Source organism: Miscanthus floridulus, chromosome 12 (genome assembly GCF_019320115.1).
Source record: "Miscanthus floridulus cultivar M001 chromosome 12, ASM1932011v1, whole genome shotgun sequence".
In the NCBI taxonomy this organism is placed as follows: domain Eukaryota; kingdom Viridiplantae; phylum Streptophyta; class Magnoliopsida; order Poales; family Poaceae; genus Miscanthus; species Miscanthus floridulus.
This window is the reverse complement of record NC_089591.1, coordinates 40,700,456-40,725,161: the sequence shown is the minus strand read 5'-3', so window position 1 is coordinate 40,725,161 and position 24,706 is coordinate 40,700,456. Positions and strand designations below refer to the sequence as shown.

General features: G+C 49.8%; 1 protein-coding gene and 1 pseudogene across 1 annotated transcript; both read right to left on the bottom strand.

The window, feature by feature from the left end:
- Positions 1-13,060: 13,060 nt before the first annotated feature.
- On the bottom strand, positions 13,061-14,787 carry LOC136495750 (uncharacterized). The gene is made up of 3 exons (XM_066491593.1): positions 13,752-14,787; positions 13,534-13,652; positions 13,061-13,450 (listed from the first exon to the last, which is right to left on the bottom strand). Exons 1-3 carry the CDS (start codon positions 14,785-14,787, stop codon positions 13,061-13,063), a joined length of 1,545 nt encoding a protein of 514 aa, XP_066347690.1.
- Positions 14,788-18,019: 3,232 nt separating this feature from the next.
- On the bottom strand, positions 18,020-19,830 carry LOC136497193 (cytochrome P450 77A4-like; annotated as a pseudogene).
- Between the last annotated feature and the right edge of the window lie 4,876 nt (positions 19,831-24,706).

The window sequence follows — 24,706 nt, the reverse complement described above, 5'->3', positions numbered from 1 at the left end:
CGGGTCATTCCATGGTCTTGCCTAGGGAAGTGGAGAGTCACCTGCATGCGAGTGCGCCCTGATTCCCGTGCCCAGCATGCGGTAGTGGTGGGCCATGCCCAGGCAACATCTTGTTTTGACCAGGCGACGTCTCATTGACTAGGGCGCATCCCGTTGACTTAGGTGCGTCCCCTCGGATTCTCATAAGTATCGATTTTCCATCTGCATTGAATAGGGGATGGAAGAGAGTTTTTTGTCCCAACCTTTCGCCTTTCCTCAGCTGCCGCACCTCTTCCTTAAATAGGGAGGGGGAGGGGAGTTCGCATCCCATTCCTTCGCCTGCTTTTGAGCCACTACCTCTTCTCCTTCCTTTCCACCGAATGCGTTCATGCGTCGTGGCGGTTCCTAAGTGAGAGAGGGTAATGCCAGGGAGAGAAAAACTCATAGATCCATTCATGAATCTAGAGTGTGATGTTGAGCTGGAGGTCATCCAACGTAGATGAGATGGTGTCAGCCGCCTTTGCTGGGGAGGGGCCACCTCCGCCGAAGGAGGAGGTGCACTGGGGGGTGCTGAGCATCATCGGTTTCGCCATCATTCGTGGTGGCCTTTCTTTGGCGGGAAACATCCCCTGTGTAGACACGGTTGTTAGGGTTGTGGCTGATCATAATGGCATAGTCCTTGGACGCTTCGACGGATGTGCCGTTGTCGGGGTTGTGGCTGATCATGGTGGCGCAGTCCCTGGACGCCCCGGTGGAGGTGCCGTTGTTAGGGTTGCGGCTGATCATGATGGCGTAGTCCCTAGAGGCCCTGGCGGAGGTGCCGTTGTTGGGGTTGTGGCTGATCACGATGGTGCAGTCCCTAGATGCCCCGGTGGAGGTGCCGTTGTTAGGGTCATGGCTGATCATGATGGCACAGTCCCTAGAGGCCCCGGCGGAGGTGTTGTTGTCGAGGTTGCGGCTGATCACGATGGTGCAGTCCTTGGATGCCTCGGTGGAGGTGCCGTTGTTAGGGTTGCGACTGATCACAATGGCGCAGTCCCTAGACACCTCGGCAGAGGTGCCGTTGTCAGGGTTGCAGTTGATGATGATGGCGCAGTCCCTAGACGCTCTGGTGGAGGCACCACAGTCACCGACGTGGTGCTCGACGTTGTAGATGATGGCACCCTCGAGGATCCCACGGAGCGGTAGGACATCGCCGATGGAGAGCGTGGCACGACGACCGTAGTAGTACTCATAGTAGAACTAGTCAGAAACTATAATCGAATAAGTTTGTGGAGGAGCCCCTAAGTGAATAGTTTTTGAATTTATGAATACATCAGCCCTTTTCATGATGAAATTACTTTGTAAGCGATGAATTTGTGCAAAAAATGAATAAGTTTTCAACTTTCGTTACGGCAAACAACTTTTTGGCTTTTCTCCCTCTTTTTCTAAAAGAGGTTTGGTGCCTTCCGACCCTTCTCATAGTTAAGGTCGCAAAAAACTCGGAGTGCGGGAGAGCCAACTCTGATCACGCTGGTGAGCAAGGAGGCCATAGCCACTGAGGCGTGGGTTTTCCGCAGTCCTACCAGTTATACTCAGATCTTGTTCCCAAAATCCTAGCCCTCAGGACTTGCCATGAGAAAAGAGGGCAAACTTAGAGAATGTTTGCAAAGATAACACAAAGAATGTTTATGAGATAAACATACTTATATTGCCCCCGAGTGAGGTCTGACCCCTTGCACTTTGCAGGGGTTAGATGTCACTAAAGATCGGGAATTTTTTAAGACAAAAAACTAATAAGAAAGAGTATGTGTTTATTTAAGGGTAAAAACGACGTAGCTACTCAATGTTCCAGGCATTGGTGAAGGCCTCGCCGTCGATGGTTTTCAACTTACAAGCGCCTGGCCAGAGTATTTTTGCGCCGATGTATGGCCCCTCCTAGGGCGGGGAGAGCTTGTGACAGTCCTTGTTGCTCTACACAAGGCAGAGAACTAGGTCCCCGATGTTGAAGGCTCGGTCCTGCACCCGTCGGTTGTGGTACCATCGTAGCGCCTACTGGTATTTGGCCGAACAGAGGAGGGCAATGTTGCGAGCTTCATCTAGCTGGTCCATGGCATCTTGGTGGGATGCCTCAGCTCCCTGTTCATCGTATGCTCTGATTCTTAGTGCTCCATAGTCGAGGTCGGTTGGGAGGACGACCTCAGAAACATAGACCGTGAAGAAAGGCGTGTAGCCGGTGGCCTGGCTGGAAGTTGTCCTTAGGCTCTAGAGCATTGCAGGGAGCTTGACAACCCAGCATGCGCCAAACTTGTTCAACCGGTTGAAGATTCTAGGCTTGAGGCCCTATAGGAGCATGCCGTTTGCACACTCGACCTGCCCGTTCATTCGGGGGTGCACGACGGCAGCCCAATCGACCCTGATGTGTTGCTCATCATAGAATCAAATGAATTTGTTACTGGTGAACTGTGTGCCATTATCTGTGATGATGGAGTTCGATACTCCAAAGCGATGGATGATGTCGAGGAAGAACAACACAGCCTGCTCGGACTTGATTACGGAGATCGGCCGAGCTTTGATCCATTTTGTGAACTTGTCTATGGTGACAAGTAGGTGGGTGTAGCCCCTGGGTGCCTTCTTGAGAGGCCCAACCATATCGAGCCCCCGGACCACGAAGGGCCACGTGATGGGGATCATCTGAAGTGCCTGGGCCAGGAGGTGAGTTTGCCGAGCGTAGTACTGGCACCCTTCGTAGGAGCGTATGATCCGCTCGGCGTCGGCTACTACAGTGGGCTAGTAAAAGCCTTGTCAGAATGCATTCCCAACTAAGGTTCTAGGCATGGCATGGTGACCGTAGACCCCACCATGGATATCGCTTAGCAGAAGCTTCCCTTGTTCGATGGGGATATAGAGTTGTAGGATCCCGGTGTGGCTCTATTTGTAGAGTTCACCTTCTACAAGAACAAAGGACTTGGCATGATGTGGGAGCCATCGAGCTTTTGTCTTATCCGTCAACTGCATGTCATGGAGGAGGTAGTTGAGGTAGACTATTCCCCAATCGTCTAGAGGGTCGGGCACTATCGCTAGATCCTCTTTGAGCTCCATGACCTCGATGTCGGGCGGAGCCGTCGGTTGGTCAGCCCTGGGGCTAGATCAGATGGGCCATCATTGGCCTGCTCTGACCCTTCATAGCGTACCGAGGGTTTGTGTTGGTCGCTGGCGAAGACGCCCGTTGGCACCGGCTCTCAACTGGATGCTGCTTTTGCGAGTGCGTCGGCTGCCTCGTTGAGACGCCTTGGGATGTGATTGAGTTCAAGGCCATCAAATTTGTCCTCCAGTCGTTTTACTTCTTGGCAGTACGTAGCCATCTTGGCGTCATGGTAGCTCGACTACTTCATGACCTAGTTGACGACCAGCTAGGAGTCACCCCAAATGTCGAGGCGTCGAATGCCCAACTCAATGGTGATTCGTAGGCCATTGATGAGTGCTTCATACTCAGCCACATTATTTGATGAGGGAAAATGGAGCCAAACCATGTACCTCATGCGGACCTCGAGGGGTGATACGAAACCAGCCCCATGCCGGCACCTTTCTTCATCAGTGATCCGTCGAAGTACATCATCTAGTACTCTTGATCGACGACCGCCGATGGTGTCTGGACCTCGGTCCATTCCATGATAAAGTCAGCCAACACCTAGGACTTGATCGTCGTTCAGGAGGCATATGCGACGCCTGGATCCATCAACTCGAGTGCCCACTTCATGGTTCTTCCCATGGTGTCCTGGCCCTGGATGACCTCATCGAGGGGGAACGACGTCACAACCATCACAGTGTGTGATCCGAAGTAGTGGCGTAGCTTCCTCTTGGTGATGAGGACAACATACAGGAGCTTCTGGATTTGGGAGTAGCGGGTGTTGGAGTCAGATAGTACCTCACTGATGAAATACATAGGGCGCTACACCTTGAGTGTGTGCCCCTCTTCCTCCTACTCTACTACTAGGGTAGCGCTGACCACTTGCGTGGTGGCCGCTTTGTATAGCAGGAGGGATTCTCTGTCGCTTAGAGGAACTAGGATCGGGGGGCCTTATCAGAAGTAGTTTGACCATGTCAAGTGCCTCCTGGGCCTCGAATGTCCATTCGAAGCGATCGGCTTTCTTCAGGAGTCAATAAAGGGGGAGACCTTGTTCGCTGAGGCACGAGATGAATCGGCTAACGGTGGCGAGGCACCCTGTGATTCGCTGAACCCCCATTTTGTTTTGAATCGGGCCCATCCTCATGATGGCAGAAATCTTCTTTAGGTTGGCTTCGATGCCACGCTCGGAGACGATGAAGCCAAGCAGCATGCCCCTCGGGACCCTAAAAACACATTTTTCGGGATTGAGTTTGATGCCATTCGCTCGGAGTTTCACAAAGGTTTGCCTAAGATCAGCAACGAGATGGTTAGCCCGCTTGGACTTAATCACGATGTCATCAACGTAGGCCTCAACGGTCCACCTGATGAGGTCCCCGAAGCATTTGAGCATACATCGTTTGTACATGGCCCCAACATTCTTCAGACCAAACAACATTGAGACATAGCAGAACGATCCAAAGGGGGTGATGAAAGATGTCACGAACTGGTCAGATTCTTTCATCGTGATTTGATGGTAGCTGAAGTACACATCAAGGAAGCAGAGGGTTTCACACCTTGAGGTAGAGTCGACTATTTGGTCTATGCACAGCAAAGTAAAGAGATCCTTTGGGCACGCTTTGTTGAGGCCCGTGTAGTCAACACACATCCTCCATTTCCTGCTCTTCTTTAGTACAAGAACAGGATTAGCTAACCACTCTAGGTGGTGTACTTCCCTGATGAATCCGGCGGCCAACAGTTTTGCTATCTCTTCACCGATGGCCCTACATTTTTCCTTGTCGAAGCGGCATAGGCGTTGCTTCACCGGCTTGGAGCCTGGATGGATTTTCAAGGTATGCCCGGCGACCTCCCTCAGAATGCCTAGCATATCTGAGGGTTTTCACACAAAAGATGTCTTTGTTGCCGTGGAGGAAGTCGACGAGCGCGTTTTCCTATTTGGAGGAAGGCGTGGTACCAATGCGTACCATTTTACCCTCGGAGCTGCTGGGATCTATGAGGACCCCCTTGGATCCCTCTGTTGATTCAAACGACCCAATCAATTTCTTTGTGTCGGGCGCTTCTTCGAAGACCTCCTCCCTGAGAGTGGTGAGCTCTCCGGAGGCAACGATTGCCGTGGCAAGGCCACAACACTTGACCTCGCACTTGTAGGCGTGCTGGAAGGAGGTGCCGATGGTGATGACCCCATGAGGGCTCGACATCTTCAGCTTAAGGTATGTATAGTTGGGGATGGCCATGAACTTTGCGTAGCATGGTCGTCCTAGGATCATGTGGAAGGTTCTAGGGAACCCAACCACCTTGAAGGTGAGAGTCTTAGTCCTGTAATTGAACTGATCCCCAAAGGCAACGGGCAGATCGACCTGCCTGATTGGCATGGCCTGCTTCCCTAGCACAATGCCGTGAAAAGGTGCTCGGGTCGAGCAGAGGCGTGTCCGGTCGACGCCCATCACGTCGAGCACCTTGGCATACATGACGTTGAGGCCACTGCCTCTGTCCATCAGTACTTTGGTGAGTCGCTTTGGGCCAACGATTAGGTCAACCATAAGCAGATACGATCTCGGGTGTGGGACAGCATCTGGATGGTTAGTCCGATCGAAGGTTATGGCAGACTTCGACCACCGGAGGAAGGGAGGTGTGGCCGGTTGGGCCGTGTAGACTTGGCAGCATGCAACCTCCTAGCGACGTTTGGAGTCATAGGCTGCTGATCCTCTGAAGATCATGAGGCAGCCGTTCGGCATCAGAAAGCCATCGTCCTTCTCCTCGGCATCGTCCGTAGTGGGGTCAGGTTCCTTCCCCTGCTCCCCATTGTTGGAGCTTCTAGACAAGAACTTCCGAATGAGGCTACACTCATTGAGTAGATGCTTTATGGGAAAGGCGTGGTTCGGGCATGGCCCCTCGAGCATTTTTTCGAAGTGGTTCGGAGTGCCCTTCATGGGCTTCCAACCACCCTTGTGGTCAGCAGCGGCCACAAGCGAGTCCTCACGCCATTGCTTCTTATTCTTTCTTGTGGCAGAACGATTGGAGGTGCCTTCATCAGCACCCTCATCCCACCTTGCCTTGCCTTCAAGGCGATCGAAGATCGCTCCAACTACCTCTTCTCCTGAGGCATGGCTGGTGACGATGTCTAGGAGTTCCTTGGTGGTTCATAGGCCCTTGCGTCCTAGCTTATGAACCAAGGACTCGTAGGTCATCCCAGACAGGAAGGCTCCTATCACGTCGGTGTCAGCGATGTTAGGGAGCTCGTTGCACTACCGGGAGAAGCACTGGATGTACCCGCGGAGGGTCTCACCAGCCTTCTGACGATAGTTCTTGAGGTCCCATGGGTTCCCAGGGCATTTGTACGTGCCCTAGAAGTTTTCCACAAAGATCTCCATTAGATTCGCCCAACTCTAGATTGCGTTGGATGGTAGGTGTTCCAACCACACTCGTGCTGAATTGGCCAAGAATCGTGGGAGGTTGCAGATAATGAACTCGTCATTATCCACACCACCGGCTTGATAGGCAAGCCGATAGTCTTTAAGCCAAAGTTTGAGGTTTGTCTCCCTAGAGTATTTAGGGATATTGGTAGGCGGTCGATACCTTGGTGGGAATGCAGTGTTGAGGATGTGCTGACTGAAGGCCTAAGGCCCTGGCAGGCCAGGGCTCAGGCTCCGGTCCTCGCCGCTGTCATAGCGTCTGCCGCATCGAGGATGATAGCCATGGTGGGCTTCTTCCCTTGGGTTGCTGTAGGCACATCTATGGGCATCGATGGTGCTGCGTGCATCGTGGTTGTGGCCAAGACATTGATGTACCAATATCTCAGCACGCTGCCCGTCGCCTTGTGGTGCTTGGTGGACTAATGCGTCCCTAGCGGTGCACACCAAGGGCGTACGCTGGCTAGTGTCGAGCTCACATCATTGAGACAACGAGCTCTCCACCTGCTGCACTACCGCGCACTCAAGTAGCGTGCGAATTTCATGGTGGGCCCGACGATCCTCAGACGTTGCGGCCTCTAGAAGGCCATGGAGCAAAGCTATTGTGGCAGCGATGTTCTGGCTTGTCCGGGCGAAGTGAGGAAGGGTTTCATCATCGGCGATGATCCTTTGATTCACATCACGGGCCACGACGCGTGCGCACCCACTGTCTCCATGGTGTTCAATCTCTCGATCGACCTCCGCGTACTCCTAAACAAGCCATTGTCTAGCTTCATCTATCTCCCACTTTTGGGCTCTCAGCTGCTCCACCCCTACGTGAGGTGGGGCCACTGTCCCCCCTTCAGTTCCATCGCTGAGGTTGCCTACTGGGGTAGCGTCATCCGTGGAGACGCTCTCAACATGTCCCTCTGGAGTACCCGCCATGAAACATTCCTGGGAGGGGTGATGGCTCCCCCTTCTAGAGTCAGAACCAGAGTCCGACCCTGGCCCCTCCGCGAGGAGGCCGTGGAGGGATTCTATGATGCTTTCGATCAACCTCGCGAACTCATTGTCCATGGGGGACGAGATCGTTAGTTGTGCCACAAGGTGGCTAATGGTTGCCGTGGCGTTGCGGAGACCGAATGGAAGTGCTGTTGGGGTGCTTCATGGGGAGTGTTCTAGATAGAGGGTGAGGCGGCGCGGGTCCTCCCCGGATAGCTGGGGTCTAGGGGAGACACCGGGCTGGTACTCAACCCTCCCGTAGTTGAAGCTGACGGAGGGGAGAGATTGGATGGCGGCATGGGCCAATGCCAACTCTCCCCCACCATGACGATGAAGTCCAGGTCATCGAAATGCATGTGTGCGCCCAGGACCTAGCTGATTGCGTGGCTAGCCATCCGAGGCTTGATTTAGAACATGCAAAGGCCCCTACCTAGCGCACCAACTGTCGGTGTTTCAAACAAGCACCGACTAGTAAATTTATAATTATTGTGCGTTAGGCTCGGAAGGTGTACTAAAGGACACAAGGTTTATACTGGTTTGGGTAGAATGTCCCTTCGTCCAGTTTGCTGCTGCTTGTGTTATTAGTACCAAAAAAAGGTTCATAGTAGGGGGTACAAACGGTCAAGAGAGGGACATGTCCCAAGTCTCTGATAGAAAGGTCGAAAGGACATCAAGAGCTCGGTTGCTGCTTGGATGTGTGTTGTGTGTCAAAATGATTGGTCCCCTTAGTGGGGTGCCCTACCCTCCCTTTTATAGACCAAGGGGGGAGCAGGGGTTACAGATGGGAGAAAGAGGAAAAAACCAAAGGCAGAGAAAGTCCTTCGAGGGTGTCGGGTCTCCCTTTTCCCTTGATCCTGCCCTGCTAACATGGCAGACTATGTTAGGGATAGCATGCTTGCCGATCCTGATAGGGCTGGGCTTTGACTTCATTTTAGTGAGTGGTCATGTCCCATCCTTCCCCAGTGGACGGTGCGGTGCGTCAGGGCACCGAGCCATGACTCTACGGGGAGTAGATGGGGAAATGACTATATGCCTGTCACTGTAGATGATGTGAGTTCTTCCTTGGATTGTAGCAGTTGTCATATGCCTGTGTTAGTATCCGCGCCTAAGGGCTGATGGTGGCGCCTACAACACTATGGGACAAAAGTCGGCGCCTACAACACTATTTGAGCACTGTTAGGTCAGAAAGGGCTTAAAGCGCCCGTCCCATTGTATCAGGACGATACCTTCCTACAGGCATGTAGGGCATGGTCCTCGGTACTGCGGTTGACTCGAATGTCCTGTTGTACCCTATGCTCATCATCATGAAGGAGCAGGGTGCAATCATCGAGCGAGGCAGAGGCAACCCTTAGCCATTGGGTGAGGCGGAGCCAGCCCTCGGATGTCGAGCGAGGCAGAACCAGCCCTCAGTCGTCGGGCGAGGCAGAGCCAGCCCTCAGTCGTCGGGCGGGGCAGGGCGAAGCCCGCCTCGGCCATCGGGCGAGGCGGAGTCTAGCCCTCGGGTGTTAGGCGAGGCTTAGCCAGCCCTCAGCCATCGGGCGAGGCAGAGTCTTGCCCTCGGGGGTCGGGCGAGGCAGAACTAATCTTCCGTCGTTCGGGCAAGAAGCATAGTAGCGTTCTTGTCTGATCGGAAGCGTCAACGTTCGACGGTTATTAGTTTCACCTCATTGGATACCCCGGTAGGTCCCCGATAGTCCTTGTCGTAGTGCACCTCAAGAATGGGGTACTACAGATGATGATCCCCCATCCCAGTTCAAATTTCAAATAGATATGGTAGAACAAACATTAAGAGTACTATAATATGATGGAACATTAGTGCATAAAAACAAAGTAAATGTAAAAGGAATAAACTAATATGCAAAATTAGAGAATAAACATATATCATAATAAACATAGCTCTAAGGTTCCAATGTACTAACATAGTAGTTTTTAATAGCATAGCAAACAATTAACATTAATATAATAAAATGTATGCTATATGCACCTGCTGCCCTTGTCTTCTATGCCTGCCAGCTTTGTGACCAGGTTCTTTGCAAATGGAGCAAAGATTCCTGCCACGGGTCTCGTTGAAGTCTCTCCCTCCATCCATGTCTTCGTCGTACCCTCTCATAGCGTCCATGTCCCCCTTGAGATGCTTCTTCCTCCTACCCTTGCCTACCTTCATTAGATTCGGATGCGGCACGTAGTCATAACCATGATAAGGTGGCCATTATGTCGGGTCAAGGTATGGCTCGAAGCTCCTCTCCCAAATACTAACAGTGTTCGAACGGAGATACAAGGGTGACATATATGGCAGATCCTCATAGTTATACCCATGAACCCTGCAGGACATGATCACATGAGAGCAAGGGGCATGGATGATCTGAGGGATGTTGCAACTGCACTCTACTTTTTCAAGATCAACTCAGTAGTTTCATCCACCATAACATTCGCCGCCCAAGCTTGTGCCACCCTTGCCCTGTACACTAAAGATATGGTGGCGGGGTCCATATGGCTCGGTGGTGTGCTGCTTGGCTAATTCTTTGGCCTTCTTCAAATGTTCTGCTTTGGCCTTTCCAAAACACCCCTGCTCAGCTATATTCCTCTACGCAAGTTCCCACGTCTTGGCAAAATATTCATTGCACTTATGAAAGGAGAACTCAACAATTCCAGATATAGGTAACGATCGAACTCTGGTGAATACATGGTTGAAAGACTCTGAGGAGTTAGTGGTCATGATGCCATACCTGAAACCCCTCTCGTCATATGCTAATGTCCACTTAGCATTCTGTTCCATCTATGCCTCTAACCAGGCCTTTCCCGCTTCAATTAGCATCTTGTCTAGTTTTCTCTTTGTCTCCTTGAATTGGTGCTCTGTACGTACACAACATAGAGCCTTTACCTTTTCACATACCTCCTTCTTCCTCTGACGTCGCCAGAAATTAGCAGCAAAGTGTCTCATGCACCATCTGTGCACTAGAGGCGGGAACCTATCTATATGCTTAGCTACAGCATTAAGAAGCCCTGGGTGACGGTACGAGATCAAACATATAGTGCGAGATGAGCTAAGCACTTGTACAAGTAGAAGCCGCATGAACCATGACCATGATTCATTGTTCTCTCCCTCTGCCAAAGCAAAAGCCATGGGTACTATCTGGTCCTCAAGATCAACAGCAACAACCATCATCAAGGTGCCCCTGTACTTTCCTGTCAGGAAAGTGCCATCAATAAGTACGACTGGCTGACAAAACTAGAATGCATGTTCCATTTCCACAAATGACCAGAACACACGATAGAGGACATGCCTCAACAAGTCCCAAAAATACATCCCTTCGGTGTCCACAAACCATTTCAAGCTAGGGTTGTAGTAATGCATTGCACATAAGATGTGGGGCACCCTATTGTATGCTTCCTCCCAACTACCCCAATGAATCATCAGGACAATTTTCTTAACACGCCAAGCCTTTCCGTACTTCACATCATACTTAACGAATCCAGATATGGACTGTTGTAATGAAGACATCGAAATGTCGTTATTGTCATCAATGAGACCCAATATACGATGGGCAAGGTAACGTGTAGTTAGTTGCTAATGATTTTCCTTCTCCCTATTTGTTAGGCAAGTGTGGGGTTTGACCACTTTACTTATCCTCCACTTGCCATCACTCTCTCTTTCATGCATTTAACCTCCACATACAACCATTTTTGCATATCATGTGGTACCTCAACTCTTGGTCTGAATGAGTGACGTTGTACGACCTATGGTGATACACATCATAGTCCTAAAGGAAGAGCTTCATCTCTGACATTGTATTGAATATCATCCCCTTACTAAGAATTTTCTTCTCATGGTCATATAATGATTTCCTACACATCTGGAGACCGGTGTCACAAACTACCATATCCATCATGCTGATATCCCTATAGTTCGGAATGCCCCTGAAAGGTATGTTCATTGACCTTAGTTACTCAAGCTCAGTCACTGTGTAAGGTGGTGCTGGAACATACTGCTGCGCTTCGCTAATTCTGCCCCATGAATCATAGGGGGTATCATCTGCTGGCAAATCTGTGACTAGTCTACTCTGAGCCTAAATAGCATGCAATACCTCCGTTAGTACTGGTAATGGCATACCATGAACATGTACTGGCATGACATCAACCGGTATGGGCATAGCATGTCTACCTCCCTGGTCATCATCTGAATCTTCCAAATCCCTGCTAACTACATCACCGATCCTGTCCTCCTCCTCCTGCTCCTCCTCTTCCAGTTTGATCTCGTTCACATCGAAGTCATTGCTTATACAACCTACTTGACTTGAATGAACTGCTCCTGTGTCAACTGATCGTCCAAATCCATGTTACCCTGAGTTGCTTCCCCTTCAACCCCCAATTCTTGCTCATTGCCTCCAACACCGTCAATGGACGGCCCATCCAGGACACCCTGCATCCTGTACCCATTCTCCACCACCACCTCAGCCATGGGCACATTGGAACCTTGGAGCACCCTATTGTAGCAGGACCAGTGAGCAGGGTCACACAAGGGCATCAGGACATAGTGTGCCCTAGTCTTCCTAGTATCAAACCTCCACTTCAGTGTGAAAATCACCGCCAAACTTTGTATTCAAACGGACACAAAGGTCGTTGAAACTAGAAGGTTCATCAAACCATTCCAATTCTTCTTCTATATCCTCAAACATACCATCTTCTCTCCTAACACTTCCTCCGTAAAAAACTCTAACACAACAATCCATCTACAAAAGCATTTCAAGAAACTTCATCAAGCCTTCGAAATCGTCGTATGTACTGTCTATAGTAATATTAATACCTATTCTAACTATAACTATACTAACTAATCTAATATTAACACCTATACAAGACTAACAACAACAACTAATTATACTAAATACAATAACTAACTAGACCCACTAATTTTACTAACTAAACTAACTGACTTTACTAACTATACTAACTTACAATGTTTTTTTAGGCGCTAGGCGGTTTCTAGGCGGTGACCCATCGCCTAGCGCCTAGGCGCGCCTAGGCAGGCCTAGGCGTTTTCTAGGCGTTTTGACATTTTTTGTATCTCAGCATATATAGCTAAATAAATTATATAAATATAGTAGCCGAGTGAATTTTATAAAAAGAGAAAAGGCCCAATAGACATACCTTAGTTGATAGAAAAGCGATGTTCATGCTTAGTTCATAGTTGATAGTTGATACAATACAAATGTGATGTCCTGCAGCAATACAAGTGGAGAACAGACCATATCAGTAGTTAAATATAAATGGACAGCAGACCATATGAACAATACAAGTTATACAAAAATAGGAAAGAGCAGGTTAGGTACTTATCTCAATGATCTTAGCCCTTTCCTATCCATCAGACATTATCAGCAATTCAACAGCAAATGATAGCCATTTGAAACCACAAACATGTAGGGATAATAGTAGCAGCAAAGAAAATTAAATGGTACAGAACAACACATAATTTAGTTCTTAACATACAGAACACAGGCACACAGACTGCAGGAGTTCCAAGTTCATAAGTTAAAGATACAATTAAAAGATAAACATGACATGATAAAGCCCCACTGCCATATCTTCTTCAATAGGGTTCCATATATTCATCCTCATCTTCATCAAACTCTTCTTCTTTGGAGTCAAATTCTTCTCCTTCATAAAGCTGCCTCACTCTTGCACTTCTACGCAGCTCAAGTTGTTGGTCTGCTCCTACTGCTTCTCCAATAACAGACCAAGGTATCCCTGTACCTTCCATCTCCTCATCTTCCTCATCTCTATAGACAACTATTGCACAATCATCTCCATCCTCATACAGAAAACCTTGAGCTTCAGTTGTCTCATTAGACAAGAGAACATCAGTGGTTTTCTTTGACGCTATCCTTTCTTTCTTATTAATCAACTTGGAGTTGAATTGAATAAAGACCAATTTGTTGAGCCGGGTTGTAGTAAGCCTATTTCTCTTCTTAGTGTGTATCTACAAATTAAACATGAGAGCATATAACTATTTTCATTTCTGTAAGTTTACTGCTGAAATCTGGACAGTAGATAGGGACTAACCATTTCAAATGTACTACAATTTCTTTCACAACCAGAAGAGCTTGATGTTAGAGATAGGATCCTTGTTGCCAACTTCTGTAAAGCGGGCGTTTCAGTTCCATACAGCCGCCACCAAGATGCTGAAATAAATGAGCAGAAACTATATAACAGCCATGTAATAGCACTGGATAATGATAATGATAGCAGCAACTCTATAACAGCCATGTAATATGAGTTACCTGGGTTGTACTCAAATTTTTCACAAGTCTTTGCAAGCTTCTTGTTAAATGGTCCTTCTCTATTTTGAAACTTCTGTAGTTCAGTGTTGATAGCCTGATCTTGCTTGTCCTCATCATGATGATAAAAAGTCTCTACATAGCTCATAAAACCTACTGTTATTGTGGCATCATCAAAGATTGATGGGTTGCCATAGCTATAGTATGGATTCAGCAGATAAGCAGTCAAATGCAATGGAGAATCAAGTCTTCCTTTCATCTTCTTGTCAATAATAGCAATAACTTCGTTGTAGCGGGACTGAACATTGCCATAGGCTTCCTTGATCTCTCTCTTTGCCTTCAGTAGTTCTCCATATATGAAACCCATTGATGGCTTCACATCCCCATCAACCAAACGAAGAACTTTCACCAATGGCTCAATAACACTCAAACACAGCTTCACACCCTTCCAAAAGGTTGGACTCAATATTGTTGTTGTTGCATCTTTTCCCTTTTTTGACTTCACATCCTTCAATGTGTCCCACCTATTATGAACCACCATCTTTCTTAGTTGGTCCTTCTTCTCTAGTATGCTGTTCAAAGTGAGAAAAGCTAAAGCAAACCTAGTCACTCCTGGCCTTATTATCTCTCTCCCCTCTGTGAAGTGTCTCAAGCACTCCAATGTTCTTGTGTGCCCATAGACAAATATGGTTAATGCCTTTGCTTGGTCAATCACCTTCTTGAACCGTGGCATGTTGCCAATTCCTTGGAGCATCAAATTGATTGTGTGAGTTGCACAAGAGGTCCAAAAGATGTTTGGTCTCTTCTCAAGCAATAGCTTCTTTGCTCCCATGTTGTTAGAAGCATTGTCTGTCACTACTTGCACCATATCATCCGGACCAATGTCTTCAATTGCTTTGTCCACTAGTTCAAATATGACTTCACTTGTGTGTGACACATCTGACATCTCTTTTGAGCTGACAAAACTAGATCCATCAGCACAATTAGTGCACAGGTTCATTAAACTTCTCCTCTTCCTATCTGACCAAGCATCAGTCATAACAGAGCACCCATTCTTCACCTTCTCAGCCTCACGTTCTTGTAGCAAACTCTTGGTTCTTGCATATTCTTCATCTAGCAAACTCTCTCGCAGATCACGCAGAGGTGGAGGTTCAAGTCCAGAACCAAACTATCCAATTGCTTCACACATTTGCTTGAACTCATCATTGTCACAAGCATTGAATGGTATGGCTACATATGATACAAAAAAGTGTAATTAACTAATTAGTGTGTAGTTCAGGCATGTATTCAAATTTGAAATGTAAAACAGAAATGCATAATATTAAATTACCATGTGTATATGCCCATCTTGCAATATATTTATGCACCTCATGTGTTCTTTGTTTTCAAAGTTCCTTGTTCAGCTTCTATTGCTTCAAAGACTCAGATCTTGTTGCTTTAGGATCAATAGCACGTGTCCACTTATCAATGGGTCCTAATTTGTGAGGCTCTGAACTTCCAACACAAGTCACTTCATCATCCTCTGTTCCAACCCGAGAAACATTCACGTCTTCTCTAAGCTCTAGTTCACGAATAGCCTGCTCCTTCCTCTTCCTTTTTGAATCTTCTAGTGATTTCTTGCACTTGTCTTTAGCCTCCTATGTGCTCTTCCTGCATTTGTTCGCATTTGTTCCAACATTGGCCACATGTTCCTTCAACCGATGGACCCCTCCTTGGCTTCGATGACCACATAATTTGCACTCCACCTTGTCCTTGTTGTTTGCATCCACTAGAAACCCATACTCCCATCCAACATCATCTGAATTCCTTTTTAGGACATTCACCTCCTCCCAAGATGTAACACCAGTTTCAATTTGAGGAGCACATTGTTGGACCGACATTCTACATGAAGAGCAGCAGAGGCATGTGAAATTAGTCCTACAGCACTACTTATAAATTTAGATAAAAAGCCACTGAGTATTTCATTCCCCTTCTCATGAAAACTAATCCAGCAGTTTAGATGTAGAGGGAAAACAGGGGGAAAAAAGAATGTACATTGTTAATCTTGTATACATGTAGAGGGAAAACAGGGAAAAAAGGAAGGAAGATAACTTGTACTCCTAAGATTGATAACTAGGTCATGGTAGCACACCAAGTTCAGCTAAACACTCTCATCATTTATACAGAATATACAAGTAAAACAACATCAATGCTCTAGTTTATGAAAAAACTTGGCTATGTTGAAGCAATAGCTCAGTTGGTAGAGCCTCAAGCCGAGCAGAGGAGAGAGGAGTAGGGGGCGGGTGGACCTCACGTCCTCGCCTTACCTTGGGGTTCCCGAGCGGCGGGACCAGGGGGAGCTCCAAGGGTGGCGACGGGCCGGCGGACGGGGCCGGCGGCCGACGGCCGACGGGGAGGCCTGCACGGACAGAGAAGATGGCCGGCGAGCGAGCTCGGGTCGGAGGCAAGGGGTCGATGAGCTCGGGTCGGAGGCAAGGGCCCGGCAAGCGAGCTCGGGTCTTGACTCTCTCACTGTGTGTATCTCTCTCTCTAATCCTCTCTACCACCCGTGCTCTTTTCTTCCCGCGCGGGCGCTTCCTTTCCCGCACACCCGGCTTCTCTCTCGCGCGCTCTTGCCTGCTCCCGCCCGCCAAAACGTGCTCGCGCTCCCGCCGCCTAGGCGCCGCCTCCTCCGCCTACTCGCCGCCCAGGCGCCGCGGAGGCGCGCCCAGCGCCTAGAGGTGCGCCTCACCCCCTAGGCCCCGCGGGAAGGCTCCGCCTTGTGCCTGGGCGCGCCTAGGCAAGTGCGGAAACGCGCCTTGTTTTTCATTGCTAACTTACTATACTATCTATACTAACTAAACTAACTAATTTTACTAACCATACTTTACTAACTATACTTTACTAACTATACTAACTTTACTTATTGTACTAACTTACTATACTAACTAATCATTCAAACTAATTTTGCATCTTAACCCTAAGTAACAACAATTTTGATTCAATCAACAAATACACTAGGGGAGTATCTCGCAGCAGCAGCGTGCTCTCGTCCTCGCAGCAGCAGCGTGCGCTCGTTCTCGCGGGGGCGGCGCGCTAGACCAGGCCGGGAGGCGGGTGCCGCGGGGGGAGGCGCGGGTGCTGGCCTCGGCGGCGGCGGCGGTGGGTGGACGCGAGATAGATGGAGGGGCGCACGATAGTGGGGAGCGGTGTACAGCGACGGCGTGACAGTGAGGGCGACGGCGGTAGTGAGGGCCACGCAGTGAGGACGGCGGCGCGACAGTGAGGGCAGTAGCGGGCGGCGGGCGGGCGTGGCGCGGCGGCAGGTGGCGGCAGTCGCGGGCGCGGCAGGGGTGTGGCGGCGTGCGTGGGGCGGTGGCCGTGCGTGGGTCACGTCACCGGTCGCTGCCACGGTGGCAGCCTGGTCGCATCGCCATACATGGCGCGGTAGAGTGGTTCGGCCGCGCCATGTCAACCGCTTCCAAAAGTGTTAGTTTTGAAAAAAACAAACAAACAGTGTCAGTTTTAAAAATAGTTTAAAAAGTGTTAAAAATAAACAAATAAATTCGCTGAATGCTGGTACTGTGCACACAGCTAAACACTTCACGATCCTGCATGGTGCATGAGGTGCAGACACTGCATGTTCTGAATTTTTCGCCTCACTGTGGTTGCATGAAAATATGGTTGGTACGTAGGAGAGGATGCTGTGCTGGCTAGCATTGAATTGTCGATCTATGCTACGCGATGATGATACCAATGGTGTATACGGATGCGGATATATATACAATACAAGGTTTGAAGCAACCATATATGTATATGTATACATGCATATATATACATATGGACAATGGTCCACTATTTACTGTAGCGGATGCGGATATGTATTTAGCTTGTTCGTGATAAACTGGTTGGTCACGATCAGGATCGGAAGGAAAGTCCCAAAGGCTAAACACGTACGACGTGCTCCTACTTTGGCGTGATCAAACACAAGTAATATGACACGCCTCGCGTCATTTGATACATCACATAAGATGCTTTTGCAGATACGTGTGATGCAAGAACACGAAGCCACGAGCCATGCATGTATCATACCCAGATCATCGATCTATAGATGGTTACCATGTATCACGAATGTCTGTGGTGGTCAACTGATGACACATACAAATACACAAAAGAGTTCATTCTTATACATCGTGAACTACTACTACGTACACACCCACACATGCATGCAAACGTCTAGCATTTCCGTGTACATATATGCTACATCATGCACGCGAGTACACGACAATATGGTGGCGTTCACAACTCATGAACGACTAGCATGCAGCCCTGCTGGCCACACGGCGATGCATTTGCAGTTGGGCCTCCTGCACACGTACGAAGCGACGTCGTACCGCCACGCTATCCATGGGAACACGCGTTCGATCAGAAGGAGAGGTTTCGGGGCTCCACTGCGGCGAGCAGCGGCCGATCCATCACCACCGTGAACTCCACCTTGTCCTTGAAGTCCAGCGGCGGCTGCGACGGGTGCGCGCGCCACTCGAACGCCTGCACCATCCGCGCCACCATCAGGGCGATGTGCGTCGTCCCCATGGCGAGCCCGGGGCAGATCCTCCGCCCCGCGCCGAACGGGATCATCCGGATCCCGCCCGACCCCGTCATGTCCGCCGTCTCGCCGCCGGACACGAACCTGTCCGGATTGAACTCCGTCGGCCGGTCCCACAGCTTCGGGTCCTCCGAGATGGTAGGGAGGAAGATGTCCAGGTTCGCGTCCACGGGCACGTCGTAGCCGGCGAGCTTGGACCCGGGCTGCACGGCGGCGTGGGTGAGCGAGAAGTACGTGGGCGGGTGCTTCCGGAGGAGCTCCTTGACGAAGGCCTGGAGGTAGGGCATGGCGTCGGTGTCCTTGTCGTCCACCGGCCGCGCGTCGCCGACCTGCTGCATGATCTCCTCGTGGAGCCGTGCCTGGATGGACGGGTTGTCCACGATGCGCGCCATGCCCCACTCGATCGCGGTGGCCGTCGTGTCGGTGCCGCCGTTTATAAGCTCCGCGCAGAGCGTGACCAGCTCATCGTCGGTGGGCCCACCGTTGCGGCCCTCGATGTGGAGGTTGAGCACGGAGTCGAGGTACGAGAAAGGCGCAGCGACGTTGGGGTCGGGCGGCGAGGAGCTCTGCATGTCGCGGAGGATGGCGCGGCGCCTGCTGATGAGCGGGAGCAGAGTGTCGATCTGCTCGCGGCGGACGGCGAGGGCACGGCGCTGGTGCCGCCAGAAGAACGGGCGGAGGAACGGGAGGTAGTCGTCCATGCGCACGCCGACGGCGAGCAGCACGCGCTTCATGACGGCGTCGATGTGCACGATATGCTCCTCGTGGAGGTCCAGCAGGCCGAAGGTCATGTCGAGCAGGATGCAGAAGACGGCGAAGCGCGCGTTCCGGAGCACCCAAACGGACGCGCCGTCGGGCGACGCGCGCGCCTCGGTGCGCAACCGCGACACGAACCGGTCCATGGCGCGCCTCCTGGCGTGCGCGAACTCCCTGAGCCGCGACGTGCTGAGCATCCCGGACACCATGTTCCGGCGCAGCGACCGCCACTCGGCGCCGTACACCGCGGAGTTGACGGTGAACTTGTTGGAGGAGAAGATGTTGCGCGTGGTGTTCTCCCGGGGCCGGCTCGCGAACTCCCGCCCTTTCTCCACCAGCGCCTCGTGCGCCAGCTCGGCGCTGCTGATGATGACGAGCGTGCGCTCCCCCATGCGCAGCGTCAGGATGGGGCCGTACTCCTTGCGGAGGTCGCGGATGTAGTGGATGAAGAGCTTGCCGGAGAACGCCACCTGGAAGAGGTTCCCGACGATGGGCCACCCGGGAGGGCCCGGAGGCAGCCTCAGGCCCATGTATCTCCGGCTTGTACCTCGTGACGGCCACCGCGACGGCCAGCGCGGCGATCGCCGTAACCGCCGTGAAGGTGAGCTGCAGGAACGAGAGCGACATCGATGACGCTTCCATCGCGGCGTGAAGCTGGGTGGCCGCAGCGCTCGTCGGCTGTTGCATGGACACGGACGCCCCGATAAATGCGAGGCCCCGACGAGGTGGTCTGTCGAGCATGAGTTGGTTGGAGAAGTCAGTGCCGCGCTGCCGCCCTAGATATAGCGCTCCGGTGACGCGGGCCGGAGTAAATGGGAGGTGGAAAATATGGTTGGGGCGGCATTCAATGGCGATCTCCGGACCCGGGGCAGCTAGCTGACCGAACACACTCCTCGCTGCTCCTACGTGTGCTGCACCGGACCCTTTTGGGCTTCTGGTCCGGCCGGTAGCGAGGGACCGAGGGTAACTCAGGTCACGGTACACTAGTAGTGATAAAAACAAGCTTGTATTTTGTCCCAATGTTTGACGGTAACTGTAAATCAAGCAAATTCTTTCACTGATTTTTTTTTCTAAAGCAAATTCTTTCACGGTGCACTAGTGTTCCTCTCGACGGCAGTGCCGCAGCAACTATATCCAGTAGCGTGTACCTAGTAGCCTTTCGTCGTTTGACCAAACTGAGTTAATTGAGCAGCCCGGCACTCAAAATACTGCTCAACAAAGACACAAAAAAGACACGAGATATGTCGCAAAAAAAAAGGACACAAGATAGTCCTGTGCTAAGAGAAGTATAATAGCAGGCTGTAAGCCGACTAAGTGCTGAGGTGGAGAAGAGAGGGGAGGAGAGAGAGAGAAGAAGCAGACTGTAAGGACACAAGATAGTCCTGTGCTAAGGACAGTCCCAACTCTAAGGGCGTCTCTTGCTGACATGGAAGAGAGAGAATGCATGAGAGAAAAGTCTATCTTTTCGTTTCATGCTAGTCTTGATCCGAAATTGAGACCATTTGTAGGCCCAGCTCATCCTCTCTCTCCCTTCTCGGTCTTGCTTCTTCCCTTAAAACCGTGGCAGAGAAGGAGACGCGCGGAGTGGGCGAACTTCGGCGGCGCGACACGGGGCTGACACCGGCGGCCCGTGGTGGGGGAAGGTCTCCGGCGATGCGGCACGCGTTGCGGTTTGGGACGGTCTTCGGCGGCGCGATGGGAGCGAACTGTGGGGCTAGATTTGCGCGCAGTGGGGGAAGACGACGACGACACGGACTATGGTGGACTCCAGCAGCAGTGGGGGAGGACTACGGCGACGGTGGGGGAGGACTCCGGCGGCGCTATACCAGCGTGCGGCGGGGCGACTGATGCTAGACCCGCGCGCGCCAGATGCAAAGGAGCACGGTAGTGGCGAACTCTGACGGCGCGGGTGGAGGCTGGCCGATGGCACGTGGCGGGGATAGAGGGTGTTGTGCTGTGCATTATGAAAATGGACTGACAGAGAAGCAAGATGCATCGGCTCGAGGGAGAAAAAAAAGGAGAGAGAGGGAAGGAGGAGGTGGAATAAAAAAATACTTACAGGTGGATCCCATGCATGACATGGCAGTTACATGGCACATATAAGCTCTATTGTCTCGTACTGTTTAGGATGTTCTAAGACCATGATTGTTTCTGTGATATCAAATACTCTGCCACGTAAATACGGTTCCAACCCTAAACTATTATAATTGTTATGGCATTAAATATTCTGCCACATAAACAAAAATTCTGACGTGGTACTAGATTGAACGAAGAAAGGAAAATAAATTTGGAGAAATAATTTCTCAGGTGAAAAACGATATCGGCTCAACGTTCGAAGAAACGAGTGGATATGCGTTGTGGGCTTGTGGCCAAGGGCGTGGTTTTCATCCATGGGACGTCGTGCCAGCGCCACTGCTCGTCACTGCCGTCGTCACATGTGCCCGAAGCCACATCGCTGGCCGCTTGCCTCGCTGCCTCCGCAGCTGCGCGTCGCTCGCGCCCGGACACGCTCACCGTAAGCGCACACGCCCAACTGCCCTCGCGGCCTCACGTACCGTCGACTCGCCGGCACCTTTGTCGCACGTGTGCCGCAGCCCTCGTCGTGGTAAGATGAGCAGCGCGTGGAGTAAATCATGCCACCATCTAGCGCAATGAAGCGGTGGTAGGCAAATGATGTGAGCACGAGCCCGTCAAGGTCGATGGCAAACACCAACAGGAAACTTGTATGAATGATTAGAAAACGAAAAAAGCTGACTGGATTGGACTGTTGCATCCGTTAATCTCCGGCCACGCTCGTCGTCTGCTCGCGGCCGCCCTCATTGTCTTGGGCTCTGGGCTCGTCACGAGCTAAAGCTAAGCTGATTTGTTAGGAAGAAAAAATATTATATCATAGTTAATAAACTAAGGTAATAAATTCAAGCGAACATGCAACCATCTCGTACCCGGCTAGCCGCGCTGGCGCCCTCCGCGCGCATCGTGCTTGCTCACCGCCCGCCACGCACCTGGCAACCGGCCCGGGCGCCTAGCCAGCCACTCTCACGCCACATTCGTTCCCATGCTTACCTACATGAGTTGACATCGTTTACTTTCATGCTTACCTACATGAGTTGGTACCTTTCTCTGATTTGGAATACACTTGCATTGCTTTTTGTACTACATATCTGACTTCGCCTATGTTCTCTTGTCTTGCCTCCAAAGTATCACGAAAACAACCTTTCAAAAAAAAAAAGATATCTAGAGAGGTATGGCGACAATCATCGACCCTGGGAACAACCAGGAGATGGGAAATGGTGTGAGCGCCCCCTCACCCCCTCCCCCAAAAAAAGAGAAAAATCTTTATTTTGCATTAGGAAATTATGCAATTTCTTATTTAACACCGAAATATAAAAGATTCTCGATATAGCATTGACTTTATTTTTGGTTACCTAAATAGCACTACCATTAGATTTGACCTCTAACACCATTAACTTGGAAGGGAACGGACCATTTTGCCCCTATTTTTTCATGTGTAGCATATTGTCCAAAAAATTGTGCTGCCATAATTTATAAATAATCTTATACCAAGAAATGGTACTGCACAAAAGTTCAATGTAAAAAAGTTGCACTGTCAAAATATGTTCAATGTCAAAAAAGGCATGGTTAAAAAATCTGTTAAGAAAATCAATTTAACGTGTCTTGGTCTTACACATAAAAAATAAGGGCAAAACGGTCTTTTCCCCCACCAAGTTAACGGTGTTAGAGGTCAGATCTAATGATAGTGCTATTTAGGGAATAAAAAATAAAGCCAATGTTACATTGGGAGATTTTTATCTTTTGATGCTAAACAAGGAATTGCATCATTTTGTGATGCTAAATAAGAAATTTTCTCAAGAAGAAGGGGGCTTAGGAGTAATAGACCTGGGAAAATATAATGAACCCCTGCTTCTAAAAATTTTGGACAACTTTCTTAATAACAAGGTGAAAGTGCATTTGCTCACTATGTGGGTTTTGGTGTATTGATGACATCCAAATTAGAGACTAATGTGATCTTAATGAGATATGTCGCAGTTCTTAGTCCCATGAAAGATTCAAAGAGTTGATAAAGATGAAATAGTATCCTTCAATTTCTTCAAGTACAGATGGTGGACGAATTCAAAATGCCCTTCAAGTTTACTTTCCTCGTTTTTGGGTTTAGGTTCGTCGTACTATAAAGAGGGATGCAAGTTTATGTGGTATGAGAAAGATAGAGTGCTCAAGTAAAATCAAAATCAAAAGAGAGACACTCTAACACTTCACGAGCATGTAGAATAGTTTTTTGGAGACTTCTGATGTTGGAAGTCCCGACGCCCAGTCACTTAGTCTGTGCGGTGACTGTGGTCGTCCGAAGTCCCGATGTGAATCAGAACTCCCGACAGTCGAAAGTCCTGACTCAGGTCGGGAGTCCCGATACCTGGACACTTGGTTGGCCTGCTGACCACACTTGTTGGAAGTCTCGATGTACGTCAGGAGTTCCAACCGTCAGAAGTCCCAACGTACGCCGGGAGTTCCGACGTTGACCTGCTCGTAGTGACTTTAACCTTGCTGTGAACACTATTTTCTATAGAGGTCAAAAGTCCCAAGATCTGCATCGGAACTCCTGACGTAGATCTGAACGGTTATATTTCTACTATGAGTATAAATAGATCTCTCCTCTCTTCTAACCGTTACCCACTCATTCACTGTCACCAACCTTTGTCCAAAATAGCTCCCAAGCATTCAAGGCTCCCCTCTCCTCTCCCCTTTGCTCCTAACTTTGATCCCCCTAAGGATTTGAGTGATAGGAGAGTGAATTGAGTAAGAAAATCACTTTGACAAGCTTGAACACTTGATTTCTTCGTCAAGCCAGTTAGATTTGCGTCTATTACTCTTAGGGCTTTGCCCCTAGCTGGCTAGGCGTCGTCCAAGAGCTTTCATCTTGTGGAAGAGCCTTAGAAAGTTTATATTACCCTTGATTTCTTAGTGAAAAGCTTAAGTGGCCTTTGTGGTTGCGTTGAGAGAGGCAAGGAGGTGAAAGAGACTTCGACCTTTATGGTCACCTCAACAACAAGGACGTAGGAGCTCCTTTGTGGGGTTGCCAAACCTCGGGATAAATCCTTGTGTCCCGCATGCTTGTTCTTGTTGTGATTTGCTCGAAATTACTTGTGTTTGTTTGTCTCTCTCTCCCGAACTTCATTTTAGGGGTTGGACTCGATCTACAATTTGGAGGCATTTTGGCGTCAAGGGAGTGGCCCAACATCTACATCAAGCTACTAGAAAGTGGGGTTGTAAGATTATTTATCCGCAACGTTAAATTTAGCACTGCTTTTGTAGTTCACGTAGGCATCGGGACTTCTGACAGTTTGTGCCAGAACTTCTGACAGTGTGTGTTGGAACTTCTAATGATGTTGGGAGTTCCGACAAAACTATCGGGACTTCCGAAAGTGGCTAACAAATTTGAACTTAGCATTTGCAGTAAAATTTTAGATACGCCTGTTCACCAAGACATGTCATGGCGGCTTACAATCATCATGGCGGCTTACAACAACAACGACATCCTTATGGTACCTTACGAAGACCTACCTGATGGAGATAAAGATGTCATCAGTAAAGCTATAGAATA

Bases quoted from the DNA above. Each gene is read 5' to 3' on its own strand.
- LOC136495750 (XM_066491593.1), bottom strand. From the start codon at position 14,787: ATGACTGATGCTTGGTCAGATAGGAAGAGGAGAAGTTTAATGAACCTG. The intron at 13,653-13,751 runs GTAACTCATATT...CATTTATTTCAG, and splicing joins AAAATTTGAGTACAACCCAG to CATCTTGGTGGCGGCTGTAT. The intron at 13,451-13,533 runs GTTAGTCCCTAT...TTTAATTTGTAG, and splicing joins ATTGTAGTACATTTGAAATG to ATACACACTAAGAAGAGAAA.